Source organism: Echinococcus granulosus (genome assembly GCF_000524195.1).
Source record: "Echinococcus granulosus chromosome Unknown EG_S00003, whole genome shotgun sequence".
NCBI lineage: Eukaryota > Metazoa > Platyhelminthes > Cestoda > Cyclophyllidea > Taeniidae > Echinococcus > Echinococcus granulosus.
The window spans coordinates 1,883,871-1,899,351 of NW_020170383.1; the positions used below are offsets into that span (position 1 = coordinate 1,883,871).

Genomic DNA, 15,481 nt, shown 5'->3' on the forward strand with positions numbered 1-15,481 from the left:
ATGCATATTCTGCCTGAGTGTTGTGTCTTCTTTCGTCTTAAGGGGGTCTCGGAGCGCTACACATGTCTGCAATACGTAAACGAACTAAAACTTCGACTATTTCGGCAGATTCGTGCAAGATCATATTGGCCTGACTTACGAAAAACAATTATTGCAAGGTCTCAAAACATTTTGAGTATTTTTTGAGATACTGATTATTTAAGCTGATCTAAATTCACCTATGTCATAAAGGTCAACCAATAAATAGTCCCGGGGGCGCGGGTTGTATGGTTATGTTTATGTTTAATAGCCTGAACAGCAATTGATGTGAAGACGCAGTACATGTGTGCTAGTGTCCTTCCCATTTCTTCGCATCCGATAAGTGCCGATGATGAAGACAATGAGGACGTTAGACTCCAGTCGGAGGTATAAGAATTATTTAGTTTGCAAAACCAATTGAAGGCCTTATTATTTATAGCAGATAAGGTTTTTCGCATTATAGCTCGATCGCCTTATTAAAGACGAATTTGATGCTACGGATTTTGACATACGTTTCGGAGCCGACGAGTCTTTATCTCCCCATTCTACACAGCAGAATGGATCAACGAAAGAGTTCTCTTTTGAATCCAGGGGAAGGGACCCGTCATTTACCCATGATTTACTTGACGCGGGAGAATCTGATGTAGAGGTATTCGGAAAGTTTTTTGTTTTGTTTGGTCTAATTTGTTCTGCAAAGGCATTGATGTCATATCTGTATACTAGTAGGTTAATGGCTTAAATTTTAACCTCGTGTATTATTCTTGTTATAGTAACAAGCTACTTCGGTTTAAGTTTGTGACATGGCTTCTCTGACTTTACAATTTGAGGGAAACATTTCGAAACCTTCGTTTTCAATTCATATGCATTTTTTGCTAGTAAACGGAAAATACGTTGATTTCCTCCCGTTGTGTAATGTAAACGGAGTCGTATTTTTCATGTGCAGAACCTGATATTTTTTCCAAAATTGCAATAAATCTGTGTGTCACTTGAGTTTTTCCATAAATTTTCGTGATATGCATTTGAATTATGTTTGAATACTCCCTTTCACCGGAGAATAGTTTACATCTGTGATGCTTCCTTTGCTAAAGTATATTGTATCGTCTTTCTATGTTTTATTGTACCAGGCAGGCAAAAGCTTATTTCTCATCGCATTATCAGCTAAATTTTTAGTGGATTTTTTATGAACGGTAATACAATTTGTCTGTCTTTGATTCGCATTTTCGCTGTATTTTAGTCTGTTTATCATCCCGAATCTCAAACGCCGGTTAGCCAGATCAGGTTACCTGAATCTTCACAAACAAGTCTGCCGATTATTCAGCAGATTTCATGCGAATCCCATCGATCAGCACAACAGAACTACCATTTTTTCTATCAACAATACCCTTTTACACCTCATTCGGGTGTTCACACTGTAATGCCTCAAGGTGTAGCTAAGCAGAACGGGGTATCGAGCCGTCAGTTGTATGACCCGCTGTAAGTTTATGTGTATAACCAGCAAATGGCTACTCTTAATTGTTCTTGTGAATTTTTCTTGTAAACTTGGTTTCTTTGGATAACACGCTTTGTAACGCGTTAGCCAACAGGTTGCTTGGCTTGCTTCCACTAATTTTATTACCTAAACATTTTTGGGTATATTTCATTTTACCTTCGGTTATCCAGTTTTGGTCCGGATTGTGATAACTAAATAATCAATGATCACGAATAGCGTATTCTATGCATGATATATCTGCAGTGGTCTTGATTTTTTTGTATTTCTACGACAACTTCCAGCTTACAACCCCACTGCGATGAAGTTACTGCGGTTAACACCACGAATTCGTTGCTTAAGGACCCCGTTCCCAACCAATTTTATTGTAATTCAATATCCCAACAGCCTGCTCTTAGTACACCCAATCTGTGTATTCGCACTGGTAAGTGGATTTGTCAGAATCTACTTTGCATCCTTTAGCTTACTAAAAATTCATTTTATTTGCTTAATGGGACTTCTAGGCGAAGGGTTTTCTGCAACTCAAGTTGAACAACATGCGAGAAGCTGCACACCAATACCCTCAAACTCATCTACACCTCATCAATCGAGTAATTTTTTACTGAACGCTTTTCTGAGACCCGTACTAAGTCCACAACCCGACGAAAACGCTTCACCAGCCCGTCTAAGTCCTATCCAAAGCTACCGCTGTGATATGAACATTGGTGTTCCACCAATCTCTACCCCAGGTGATTTTTTATGAATATTTTGTAATTTTCTGCGGTTTTGTGACAACTGCACACGGGTTGCGAATAGATTGCACGCTTTATGCCGATTTCTGTCCTTTGCCGGCACCGTTTCCATCTAATTATATTCTAATTTTGTCTTTTGACAGGTGAATTAGAAATAAAGGCTCAGCTCGATGAAAAAAATCGTGAGTGTTTGATTTTTGAGGCTCGTGGACGGCAGTTGAGGGAGGCGCAACAGCAAATAGGTTTTCTGAAAGAAGAAATAGCTCAGTGTGAGCGGGTGAGCCATCGCAAAGAAATCCTAGCAAAAGGTAATGCATCCCGTTTTACTCAGCTAGGCCGCAAGCGCTGTCATTTGCTCGTTTTTCTGTCACAATACCGTTTATCTTGCCTTTGTGTCTTTTAAATTGACTTGATTAGTATGGTCAATGCAAATCTACTTCATTTCAATTGTTTAAAACCGTCCTTTCTACTGACTCGGAAGCCTTACGGAGTGATTTCTAATGATCACTAAATGTACTTAGTCGTTAATAGGTCGGTTGAATAAATCTTACTCTCTTTAAGCTGAGATCGAGAACCTGACGCGAGAATTGGAACGAACAGAAGTTTTGAAAAACGCTGCGGAGAAAAGGAATGCGGAAATGACTGAAACAAATTCAAATCTCATCAATGAAATCACGGCGATGAAACACCTTAAGGCAGAGGTGTGCTGAAACTACCTTTAAGTTGACTGATGAGATGTTTTCAGAAGGTTGAAGTTAAACTCTCGTTTCAGCGTACTTGCATGCTATTTATTCCATCGCGTTGTACGTATTGACCCCAAAGCAGATTATCAAAATCCCCGATTTTATTAGGTGGAAAGGAAATTGGCGGATTGTGAGGCCACAAATGCCTCACTCTCCGCGCAGCTTGTGCAGCTCTCGAGCGGTGCAAGTTTGAGCCTAGCAAAGCAGCGCGAAAATAACCTAACTGAGTGTCTTACTCGTCGCCATGCGATGGCCGAAGACGTTCTTCGTGAAAATCTGGAAATGGCTCAGCGAAAAATTGTCGATAAGGTGAGTGACACCCTTTGCATTTTTCTCACCTCACCTCTTTAGGACAACGAGCTGGTTTCTCTTCGTAAAGACCTAGAGTCAGAACGCCTCCGCATTCAAGAGCTAGCCACCAAAAATGCTGAATTTGTTGAAAGTCTCCAGGACAAACTGAAAGCCGCACAAGATAGATGCAGCGAATTATCTTCCTCATGTATGATAAGGTTCATATCCTTACTTCTCTTTAGCTCTGTGTGTTGAAATTCATGAATTAAGACAGCGCATTAAGGAGGTTCTCACTTCAAAAAAGATTACCGATGATATTAACGAAATATTACAGGTACCCATACTATAGCTCTTCGTCTGTTTACGCATTACAAAATGAAGACAGTCCTTGATGTTTTTTCTCACCTTAAGGAAGAGTTGAGGGATGTTCGAGAACAACTGTCACTGTACGAACAAACTCTGGGTATTGATGCTGTCGGAGAGGTTGAAGCTGAGTTCTTGGCAGTGGATGATTCAGGCGCCGTTACTCCAAGACACCAGTTACCACTCTTCCATGACACTGGGGGTGCCGTCCTCTCGACAATCATAACTAAGCCTTCACCAGGCAGATGCCGACGGCGCAGTTGTCAATCGGTCACGTTTGCTACACATTTGGAGAATTGCCAAGACGGCGATGCTCTCGATTTGGCGAGAATGCGGCGACCCTCCTCGGCAATCGCTGCGCCTCTCTCTTCCACCTGGAATCATGAGATCGGCACTACTACGGCGGTAGCGGCGGCTGTTAGTGACGATGAGGTGATCTCGACTACACCTTCCCGACGGTAAGTCTTCCACTCGCCTTCAAAATAACTGCACGAAGTTACCATAATTCCTATTCTTATCTTATTGTGATTTAAAGTGATGCTACCAAAGGTTCACTTAATGTGGACTTTTTTAAATTCCGGAATGCTAAGTGATAGTAGTATTAAACCTCGGGATACTAATTTCACAAATAAGCTTTAAACTCTTCATGGTTTTCTAAATGACGCTGATGTCATTTTTTGGTACTTAATATTTAACTGTCGAAGCCAAATTCGAAATTTGTATAAATGCAAAAGCTGTTTTTGAATAAATTCTTTGAGTTGGTTACTTCAAATTAAGAAGAATTGATCAAAGTGGTGAATAATTTTCAGTGAATAATTTATGGAAATTCCGCATTTTACCATGAACCGTGAAGAAATAAAAAGTTGTTTTCAGACGTCACTCTTCGTGTCGTTAGAATCATAATGTGAAGGGATACTGCACTTGTTTTTTGAATTTGGCAAAGTTAAAGCTGATTTATTGTTCACTTACACAAAACAGCCTCGAAAAGCTACCAACTTTCTGAGCAATACACTGTGTACTATTTAATTCCCATCCCTATAAAGTTCAATTATTTCTCCTAGCTGTAAAAATCACTTGCTATATCACACTTCAAGTTGTTTCGGGAAACCTTACCATCCGTTAGAAATCATAATTTTTGAAGAAAAAGCATGTATTTATTGGAAGTATGACTGAATTGGGCGGAAAATTCGGCAGATCATTTTCACAACCGAATTCTTCGTCTATCGTGTTCGAGCTTATTTATGATGCCTGAGTCGGACTTTGCAGGCGTCAAAACTTCCTCTGTGTGACTACGTTCATGAAGCTGATTTTAGCTTCTGCAACGCCTACAATACGCATAAAGCATGAAATTAATTACGAAGTTCCTTTATAATCTCCGTTAAAATTATTTGAAGGAAAACGAACCCTTAACTTTCATTATTCTCGTGAAGGTCATTCACTGTCATTGCATTTTAATATAGATCATAATATTTTCTCTTTAGGTCAGCCTTAGATCCAACACCCGGCGTTAGTCATCCTACCACACATGAACATACCAAAAATTCCTCATCCAAGGCCAAAGATTCTATTATCTCACTGACCCTCTCTTCATATCGAGCAAAGCGCGCACAAATCACCGACCTCCACGAGAAGCTTTTTGCTGCACGCCGTGATCTGCACAAGGCTGCGGCCGAACGTGATCGCGCTGAAGCTGCTCGGGCTGATCTGCAGGTAGGTTAAAATTTCACTATTTGCACAGAAGGCATTGCCATCTTCTCTCAATTTGAGCAACGATTTTTAGGGTTATTGGAGTGTTAATTCTTGAATGCGGGTCGAATTTGACCCAATTAATTTCTCTTTTTTGTAAAATCGGTTAAGCAAATGTGCTAAAATACCTTTGACTATCTAGTTGCGGGTTCTTGCCTTGGAAAAGGAGTTGAACCTGCAGGAAGACGTGCGGAAACCTGGTCCACGTGAATCTGCACTCACTGGGCAACTGGAACGCCTGCAGACAGACTATTTTCGCCTAGAGTCGGAACTACAGGTATTTCTTCTTCGAGTTTCCCTCTTGATTTATTTTTCTCATTTTTATGGCGCTCATCGGTTAAATTTCAACCAGCTGCGAAACTCTTTGAATAATGGCATTATGGTTTACACAGGTACAAAAGATTGCCCACCATATTTTCAATTGTATACCTTTTAAATACATTTATTTTCGCAAAATGAAAGACATTAATTAACTCATATCACACGTTTTAGGAAAAATCCAATACCACACAGTAATGATCATCCGAATAAGTTCAACATAGAGATGGCATATTGTGTGTAGATTTAAGCTTCTGGGATATTTGATTCATTGTAACATGCGAGCATATTTTTTTCCTACCTTTTGCCTGGATCATCTTCTGGCTCTAAAATGAAACTTGAATGGTATCAGGACTTCTTTAAGTAATAATGCGGGTATTTGATCCCCTTCCTTATTTGCTGCAGGGCTATGAGCAAGGGAAATTATTCGCCCGATCGGCATGTGTTCTATTGAAAAGCATTTGTCACTTGTAAAAATGGTTAGTATTTTGAAAGTGGCATGACCCGTGTCGCACGTACTTGGCATTGACATCTACATACCCTTTTTTATCAGTGCGTCTCCTCTGATCCCGTTTTACTTCACAATAGTTACTTAATAAACCTATGGGTAAGCAGAACCCGTCTACTTTGTAAAAGCTAATTCTCTGTTTTGTGCGTTAGTTGAATGTATTGAAAATTTTGGTTTAAAAGAGACCTGTTATTTATCTACATTGCCGTGTGTGTGGTGCAGATGGCTCGCAGTCGGTTGCAGGACGCGCTTGCGGCGGAGGCACGTGCTGCAGCAGCGGAGCGGACAGCTCGAGAGCGACTAGATGCCAGCACCGCCGAGCGCGAGGCTGCGGTGGAGCGCGCCCGCGCTGCCTGCGAGGCGCACTACACCGCTGCGCGACGCCGTCTAGAGGCGCAACTCAACACCGAGCATGAACGTATTCTACTCCAGCTCAGACAGGAGGTTCTCCTTGCCAGGTTCGTCTCTACCTCACTTTTGTACAATTTATTAGCTTTATTTCGTTTAGGCCTGGGCAGCGATTTTCCCATCGATCTAGCCGTAAATGTCCTGTTTTCTCAGTTGTGGGAAACTCAAACACTTTTTCACTCCGCTGTCATCGAGCGGTAATCGGATTTAGTTTAGAATTATGAATAGGGGTAAGGTCGACTGGATTTTCGTTGCATTTTTAATGAACTGGAAATGGCAGTATTTTGTTTACTGTATTCCAGGCACCAGAGGAAATAGACGATAATCAAAATTAATTTCTAGTCACATGCTCCAATCGTTTCTTTCTTCACAACTTACCGACAAACTTTCACAATTATTAAATCATAATTCGCTAAATGCACAAAAATGAATGAGCATATAGAAGTATGTTTAACTCTCTTCCTTTAATCAAGGGTAATGTATGCGACGACGTGGTTAAATTCTATTGTAATCACTCATTTTCATCCATCCAGCATATCCGTAGCGAGTTGGGTTTATTGGTTGCTTGTAACAGCAAATCATTTCCCTTCAGTGGTAAAGCATTTTTTAAAAATTGCCTTAGGATGGGGTATTGTTGTGAGTAAGCAGCACAACTTCTCAGTTGTGGTATTTTATTACAGAGAAGAAACCACGGCTTATCGAAATGAGCTCGAAAATGTTAACAAACTGCTTCAAGAATCGAAAGATGCTACTGCTTACGCCGTGCAACTAGCTTTAACTGAGGTTGGTTTTGCTGTTTCCCCTTCCCCCCCCCCCCCCCCCACTTCGCAACATGTTATCATGTATCAGTACGCTAATAGCCGTTTTCTTTTGTAGTCAATGAAGGAACGCGAAAGCGAACGCATTCGGTTTTGGCGAGAAGAGTTACCACGTCAGGTAATTAGGTACTCTTTTACTCGATTTTGTGGATAATGTTCTAGGGTCGTTTTAATGCGATTTTTTAAAATCCATTTTCTGTGAAATCGTATTGATTTCCACTATTTATCGTTTTGAAATGCCTTTACAAATTCCTATGCTAGAGCAATCCTAGGATACACCACTTTCGCTATTTTTAAAACCCATAAACGGGCATTAGACACAGACACTCCTTGATATCGGTGCGTTCGCTTGCTGTATTTTAAAAGATCGAACAGGTGCGGCGTAGTTGGATATGCGACGCCGAAGTAAGGACGGCACTCGAGGCCAATCGTGTTCGCTCCTCCTGCCAGGTGGAATTCGAGACCCGCATGGCCGCCTGCCAAAGGGAGCACCAGGCAGAGTTGGAGCGTTTGCGTCGGGTACGTGTATGTGTCTGCGTATGCGTGCCATTACGCCAACGTTAATAAGTATATGGCATGAAATTGCATCGCTTTCCCATCTAGCCCAAATCAACTTGTGATCGAGCTGTCAGCTGCACCTATGTGACACCAACGCATGCTTTGTCTGCGCACGGTTGCCCTTTGTTGACCACTCTCATCCCGGACGACCTCTTTGCGCAACTGGCTTCTATCCCTGAAGTTGCTAATCTTTTGCCCCTCATTGAGGGCAATCTTGGGCCTCTTCTGCGCAACGTTACCCAGGCCTTGGTCCAACAAGTCTCCGATGCTACTACGAAGTCCCTGCTTGAGGCGATTAGTGAATTTGATGTGTGTAGATTATTTTTCCATGATTTTCCATTTTACTATCTGAGATAATACTTAAGCTTTTTTACCTTATAGGTACTTAAAGACTATCAAATTCAGTTAACTGAAAAGCTCTCATTGGAGGATCCTCACAATTCCGTTGTTGAAGCAGTGCTGAACATGCTTGCCAACCTAGTTAGCACCGATCTGTCTACAGAAATTGCGATCATGCGCAAACTTGCCGGTGGCTTCGCTGAATTCAGCAAAATTACAACTGAATTGAGGTATCAAAATAAGGAATCGTCGGCAGTTCCAGGTGGCGTCATAAGTAAAATTAGAGGTACTGCATCTATTCCATTTCTCATCAGTTTACAAATGTCCAGGCTGCTTTGCCTTTTTATGCGATTTGGGGACACTGCAAACCCTTACTTCTACAGTTTTCCGCTAGCTAAAAATCAGATGGAAAAGAGTGCAGCTGTCTAAAATGATTTCAAAAAGTGTATTTTGTGTAAATAACCAAGGTACCGGCAAAAGTTTATGCTAAAATCAACTGAAAATAAATATTTCAACGTGTGCATAAACTATCCCGTGTTGTAAACTATTTGTGGCAGTCGATGAATTTGGAAGTTTGTGTAAATGGCCTAGGTTTTGGCAACTTCTTAGTCGAGCAATTCCAGTTGTTTGTACTTTACTCAGAACAAGTTGACAACATTGTACTCGTGGTCGCGGTGAATTCTCTGCATAATCCAATTTCCCAAACAATTGTAAACCTCATTTATTTGTTGATGAATTTATTTATTCATATTTCCGAAACAGCTATTCACGTAACCCTATTTTCAGGCTTATAGAAATCATGCATCATCGTGCATTTATCGTAATGGGCGTATTCATTACCGATATAGCAGTATCCCTCTGAAAACAACGTTTTTATTTGCTGAAAAACTTCCATAACTATGAAATTTTAAACTACTCTATGCATAAAGACTAATGCGGATGTGACGATATTCTTAAACCCCATTATAAGCACTCGTTTATTTAAGAAAAAGGGAACTTTTTACACCTGTCTAACATTCCTGTGGTGATTACGGCCTCTCCGTTTCCTTGTAGCAGTAAATCTCTTTCCTTCAATGGCGAAGCGTTTCTTCCTTAATTGCCTTAAGATGGGGCGTTGCTATACATAAGCATCACAAGTGTTCATTATGACAATTCCATCTCGAAACAATTTGGTATGACTGTCATAGGGTTAATCATAACCCAAAGTCTTTGGGACGCAAACGTGCAGACCGGGTGGTAGCGCAAGCTCACGTGCTTGCTGGCCGAGGTAGTCAATCGATCCAGAGCGGGGGTCCGCGCGCCATCAGAGATATGATGAATCCATTGGGCTTATGAATCCATATATTTACCTATCTGCACCTCTATATAAGCCAACGGTTTTCCGAGTATACTTAGTCTTCAAGTAAAGTTCCGGATTTGCAATCTGTCTTCTCTATCTTATTCAAGCCTTTTTTCTCGGGCTAAAATGGAGATACTACCCCTCTCCTTACTTAGAGGTGGGCAGTGTCTATTCTCAACTGTGAATCGACATGAATGCTGTGGTCATTACTTTTTGTTTTGATATCTAGGTGAGGTGCGGACGTATGTGGAGTCGTGTCAGGAGAGATATGCCATGGCCTTGCAGACGGGTCTAGTGCGAGCGCATCGTCGCGCGTGTAGGCAACTGTCGTTGAGTTTGCGGACTGCGCTCTCCGAGTCTGGTCTGTCCCTTCTTTCTGCTGCTCGCGGCAGTGTACATACATCTCCCAAGTATTCGACAATGGGGTAGGCATGCATTCATCTGATATCTTTTGTCTGATCAGTACTTATAGATGTGTAACTCTTAATTGAGTAGGAGCCTAAAATATCACAAATGGAGGCAATATACTTTGTTTCCCACGAGATTGTAATGCGCAATACGGTTTGTGGACATCAACTACTGTTGAATTTCGCGATACCTGTCGTTAGTGTTATCCCAAAATCACTCTGTTCAAAAACGCACCCATTCAGTGTCCATTTTGCCAAATCGACGGCAAATGGATGAGGGTTTGCTTTGATAAGGTACTGTGTATTATTTCAGACTATCCGAATCCCAACTGGAGTCCCTTCTGCACATCATTGACGGCGTTTGTGCTTCCGCCGAGATGTTATTTTCCGAGACCTCTCTCAAGGGTCTGCAAGTCTTCTCGCCTCCATCTCATATCCACGCATATCATAGGGAAACTCGACCCAGCGATGTTCGTTCACTTCCCCTTACCATTGCTTTAACTTTGATTGACGAGTATCGGGTTCCCAATCAAGATTAAATATTTGGGCCTAGACTGCCTGAATTTTGCCCCACATGTGTTCAAGAACGGTTGCATTTTTTGCAATCTAGTAGAAGTTGGTCAAGCTTACAACCTCATTCGAAACAACTAGATCAACCCACGACAAATATAATCATGCAGCCTACTTTGTTCTAAAACCGATTCTATTCAATAGTTGTTGTTCAGTCTTTACTAATGTATGCGGATCAGGATTTCCCCTATCAGTTTCCCATTACGCGTCCCTAGAGTTCTATATTTCCGCAAATTTCAGCGTATTCCAATCTGTTTTGTTGATTAGACTTCTCCATCTGCGACCAATGATCACCTGACAGACGCTGAAGACAAGGCTAACATGCCCCTGGCATTAGAAATCCGACCAAGCACGTTGACCAGGGGCAGCAATGGCGTCCAGTCAAGTCCTAGACAATCGTCACCCGAAGTTCCAGTACCCACTCCACGTAGTCGGCTTCCACGATGAGGCCCATATCCGCGTGCGGACGCACAATTCCAAATGCTCCAACCATGTACAGATCCCTAATCATGCACTTTTATTGCAATCAGCACTCTCCTTTGAATACAGTGTTCCATTTCCAACTGACATGAACTTCTTTGTTACCTGCAGTATCATCAAAGCCAAACGCCTCTGCGCTTTCTCGCTTACGACAGCATTGGATAGCATTAGACTCACCACTTGATACCTCCACGCCTCTGGGTCGAAATGACTCAAAACTGATGAATCGTCAAGTGTTTCAAGTCGGAAGTTAATTTATTATGAAGTAACAAAAGCAAAGAAGTGGAGCTGTCGACAAGGATTTATTCGACCGCAAAGTACGAACTTGTTCATCATTTGGTAACCGTAAATATACAACAAAGATACTATCAAAGGTTGGTTGTGCCCCGTCCAATTTCACAGCTCACTTTTCATCCCGAGTTCACTAAGATCAATTTCCTCCTCATGAATAACCTGAGGTTAGAAAAAATACAGTTTAGGTGTTAGACACAAGGAATAGTATGAGGAACCTTAAGCCCTAAATTGGGATTTGTTTAAGTAATTTTAATTGCCTTCAATACTGTGAGTATGCTAGTTTGTGCAAAAGTCTCAACCATACAGACCCAAATTATTGCCGGGAAGAACATCGACTTACGGTCACGTACAACATTTCGCCAAAAAGGCGCAGCATTTGTTGCTCTAATAATTAGCATATGTTGCGCAATGTAATTTTCATGGTTAGATTGGAATGCTAAGCAAGACTACAGTAATGTGAATATCCTTACAGGAGCATCTTTTCCATCCCAAGGTGCAGAGGACTGGATTTCGGGTAAGGCTGACATAGAGTTGAGCGATACAGAGCCTCGGCCCTGGCTCAAATCGTACAGAAAGTCACGCACTCCATCGGTTGCGAAAGAGCCATGCATCACAGCGAATTTCTGTTTCCTCATGTTGATCGCGACCATAGTCTAGTTCAAAAACACAAGCAGTAGGGATTAGTCGACATCCAGGGTGGTGAAATTTGAAAGCCTCCAATGAAGGATATCAACCTAATTAGATGCACAGTAGTACGCTGTCGAGCTCAGCGAGAGCAATTAGAATGTGTAGTGCTCAAAATGGTTAAAGCAGAAGTCAAAACCTACCGGGTAACCGAATCCACCTACTAGAAGAGCCTCCTCTAGTGGCATATGTGTGCGGGCAGCAGACCAAAGCCATCTGAAAATTAAAGGCTCGAACATTGTAAACAACCTCCAAATTTATTTTGATTGGGTACAAGCTATTTAGGCAACATGAAATGACATAATAAGGTTACATACCCCCAGTTTTTCCCTTTGTGCTTTTTGGCCGCCTCTTTCATGACATCTAGGTAGTCCCTGCGGCACTTGGATTGGCAGTCGAGTAGTTGAGGCAAGAAACCAATTATGCAAAGTTGTTTGTTGTCACAGGCCTCGTGGAGTACCTCACTTGAGGTGATTTCATTCACCTCCGGCGGTGGACGATTCAGTTCCGCCTTTTGCAAGCCGAATTCCACAATGCCTTCGGCTGAGCGCATTCCGTTATACTCCTCTACTTGGCCTGATTTGAAGTATTTAATTGTGGGAAAGCCTCGTATCTAAAAGAGCAGTCATGGGGATCAATCATTTCACTGGTATGGATGAGAGAAGGGTGTTTGAGTGTTATGATAGTTAAATAGCTTGTCACCAAAATAGACCAAAAATGCTAGCGTAGCAAAACCCAGTATAGTGAATAGGGCGAAAGACGCTTTACTTGACGGAAAACACATTACTGAAAAGAGGAAAACTGTGTGTAAGCGGTGCCAATACAATAAAAGAAAACAAGTCTAGCTTGGGTTCGAGATTCGAACCACTAACTGACTAGTATCAAATCGAAATTAACGTGTAACTCTCAATGAGCAGAAAGCCAATCGAATAGGCAACGGTGAAAAAAAAATAATAACACGTACTTCATATCTCCCAGCGAGGTTATTATGGACAGTTGCATCAACGGTGCCAACTTTCACTTTGCCCTTAAGTTTCTCAGCAGCCCTCTTCCATTCTGGAGCAAGGTTCTTACCTGAAGAAAAAAAACAGCAGTGTTTATTTTAAGAATGAGAAGCAAATCACGAAATGATCAGTTAAATGTTACATTCCTCTCATTTTGATGCAAGTATTCCAGAAAACTTACAGATTTACTTGAAAACACGAATATGAGGGTAAAAAGTACGACACCGAACAATGCGACTAGCCACCTACAATGTCCACACCAGGGTGCAATGAAAGCGACTAGCCAATCGTCATCACTTTGGAGGACAAGAGAATCAAAATTTTGATCAGTCAAAGTTACGACAGCCTCTGAATTCTGATAGTGATTGTCTTGTTTGTCCGCGTGACTTTGGGCGCCACCACAAGTTCCGCCACCACTACCCATAGTCGGTTGCTTCGGCGACAAGTTGAGCTGAACTCCCTAAGTAGTAAGAAGGAACAAATAATGGCTAAACAAGCTCACATGAGTGGATCGACTACCGAAAGTCTGTGGATAATGCAGCGAAAAACTGCCAAAAAGACTTAAATAGATGCAACAAAACCTCCTGCTCGCAAAGGCAGAGGAGACCAAGTTTGGAAGCTTACTTCTTTTCTGGCACGGGCAACAACAAAATCGCGAACTTGTCCCATCAAAAAAACGATGAGTTCATCAGAAGTTCGAGGTCCTGTGTACTTTATGGGATTGCCAGCGCCCTCGTCACTGCGGAACACCAAAACAGTTGGATAGCCCTCAACATTGAATCGATTTCCTATATTTGAGTGAGCCTCATTGTCCACCACTCCAAATCGTACAACACCCTGGTGACAAAAATTATAAAGAATCCATATCAAAAAAGAAATATGACCGTTCTGAGGGTTGTTGGAAAGTGGGTACGTGAAGGCAGAACATATACGAGACACAAAACCCAACTAGTAAAGAAAATACCTACTTGAAGAATGTCTGACGCCTTTTTAAACTTGGGAGCGAAACGTTCGCAGTGACTGCACCAACTAGCATAGAACTTCACAACTGTCACCCCAGGCTGAGAAATAAATTCATCAACATTTTCGCCGGTTAGTTGGATAACGGAATCATCACCACCATACAGGGCGAAACACGTATGAATAAAAGCGAGTAGAAAACCTGGAATGTGAACAAAACATCACAAATTTCCCGAACAAATAATAAGCAATACTGACTGAAAATACTGGCATGATCTTTTCCGATTTTCTCAATAATCAGATAAACGGCATATCAACAGTCAAATAGACAACCTATATACAAATGGTATATGACTCAAGCATGAACCTAATTTACTCCAAGATAGTAAAGGAGAAGCAGTGAATCTCGTGTGACGAAGCACAAGACATTTAGCTTATGGATGGCACAAATGTTTGCATAAAATGTCAATAACGCGTATACTGATGGGGTGTTGGGGAACCATCAAAAGTGGGTATAATTTTTGATATAGTAAGTAAGAACTCACACCAGTCACCTATCAAGTCCAAAACAAAATATAAACGTCAGACCAAAAGATTTATCAAACATTAGGAATGACTGAAAAATGGCCGAGGATGCACCTACTCAAACTATCTGTGGTCCTTCGGGAACAATGCGCGTTAATAAATACTTAATGCCTAGGAAAATTCAAGACAATCGTACAAAAATTTAACGCGACTGTCACTTATTCGTCGGAGTATACATCGCTGTACATGAGTCGCAGAAACTCACACAGATACTGCCACATCACCGAGGCAATACGTACAAATTATTGACCAATGCCTCGCCAGACCCTAGTGACGTGTTTTAGAACTTATGTGCAAATATCTTATTGGCTACGTTAAAATACTTCGTGGGTGAAAAAATTCTTGCAGAAAAAGAAGAACATGATGCTAAAATGCTAGTTTTATGCACCACCTTTATTTTTGGATACAAATCATTTGTTTTAATAAATTCCTTAAAAATGGCATCATTGTTTTTATTACAAGGTGCCATAATCTGTGATTTTAACTTGAGATAATCTTGGTGAAACTGAAATTGTGTTTACTGCAACAAATCTCATTTGAAGGCTGTTTTGAAATACGTTGGTTATCCCAATCGGCTTTGCTGAAAGGCTAACGTGTCTCTTGGCCATAGCACTTTCGTCAGGCGAACTGGTCTCTGGGTCATGCCGGTGGCGTAATACTCATTCTGTTTTAATATATCTTCCAGAAATGAGGTGGAAAGCTGACTCAAGCCTCAAAATTGACGAACTGTCAACATCTCTTAAATTAGAGAATAGCTGTGTATCCAGGTCTCCCTAACCTCGTATCTGTCCCCATTTACGCTAAGCAATAAGTGTGTCCACATTCAATCAG

General features: G+C 41.4%; 2 protein-coding genes across 2 annotated transcripts; one reads left to right on the top strand and one right to left on the bottom strand. All coding sequences in view use genetic code 11, as the record gives it.

Moving 5' to 3' along the window:
- Nucleotides 1-321: 321 nt before the first annotated feature.
- EGR_00887 (Centrosomal protein) lies at nt 322-11,090 on the top strand (the record flags this gene model as incomplete). The annotated part of the gene is made up of 22 exons (XM_024490136.1): nt 322-405; nt 482-667; nt 1,253-1,491; nt 1,789-1,928; nt 2,008-2,232; nt 2,379-2,543; nt 2,797-2,936; nt 3,087-3,287; nt 3,330-3,477; nt 3,512-3,603; nt 3,681-4,090; nt 5,114-5,342; nt 5,521-5,655; nt 6,427-6,662; nt 7,293-7,395; nt 7,489-7,548; nt 7,797-7,949; nt 8,034-8,297; nt 8,370-8,613; nt 9,896-10,091; nt 10,387-10,543; nt 10,911-11,090. The coding sequence occupies 22 exons, from the start codon at nt 322-324 to the stop codon at nt 11,088-11,090; spliced, it is 3,987 nt and encodes a 1,328-aa protein (XP_024355539.1).
- Nucleotides 11,091-11,519: 429 nt separating this feature from the next.
- Nucleotides 11,520-14,871, bottom strand: EGR_00888 (putative protein disulfide-isomerase A6; the record flags this gene model as incomplete). Its single annotated transcript, XM_024490137.1, has 9 exons — nt 11,520-11,576; nt 11,888-12,070; nt 12,245-12,317; nt 12,419-12,714; nt 13,066-13,175; nt 13,355-13,565; nt 13,730-13,942; nt 14,074-14,267; nt 14,856-14,871. The coding sequence occupies 9 exons, from the start codon at nt 14,869-14,871 to the stop codon at nt 11,520-11,522; spliced, it is 1,353 nt and encodes a 450-aa protein (XP_024355540.1).
- Between the last annotated feature and the right edge of the window lie 610 nt (nt 14,872-15,481).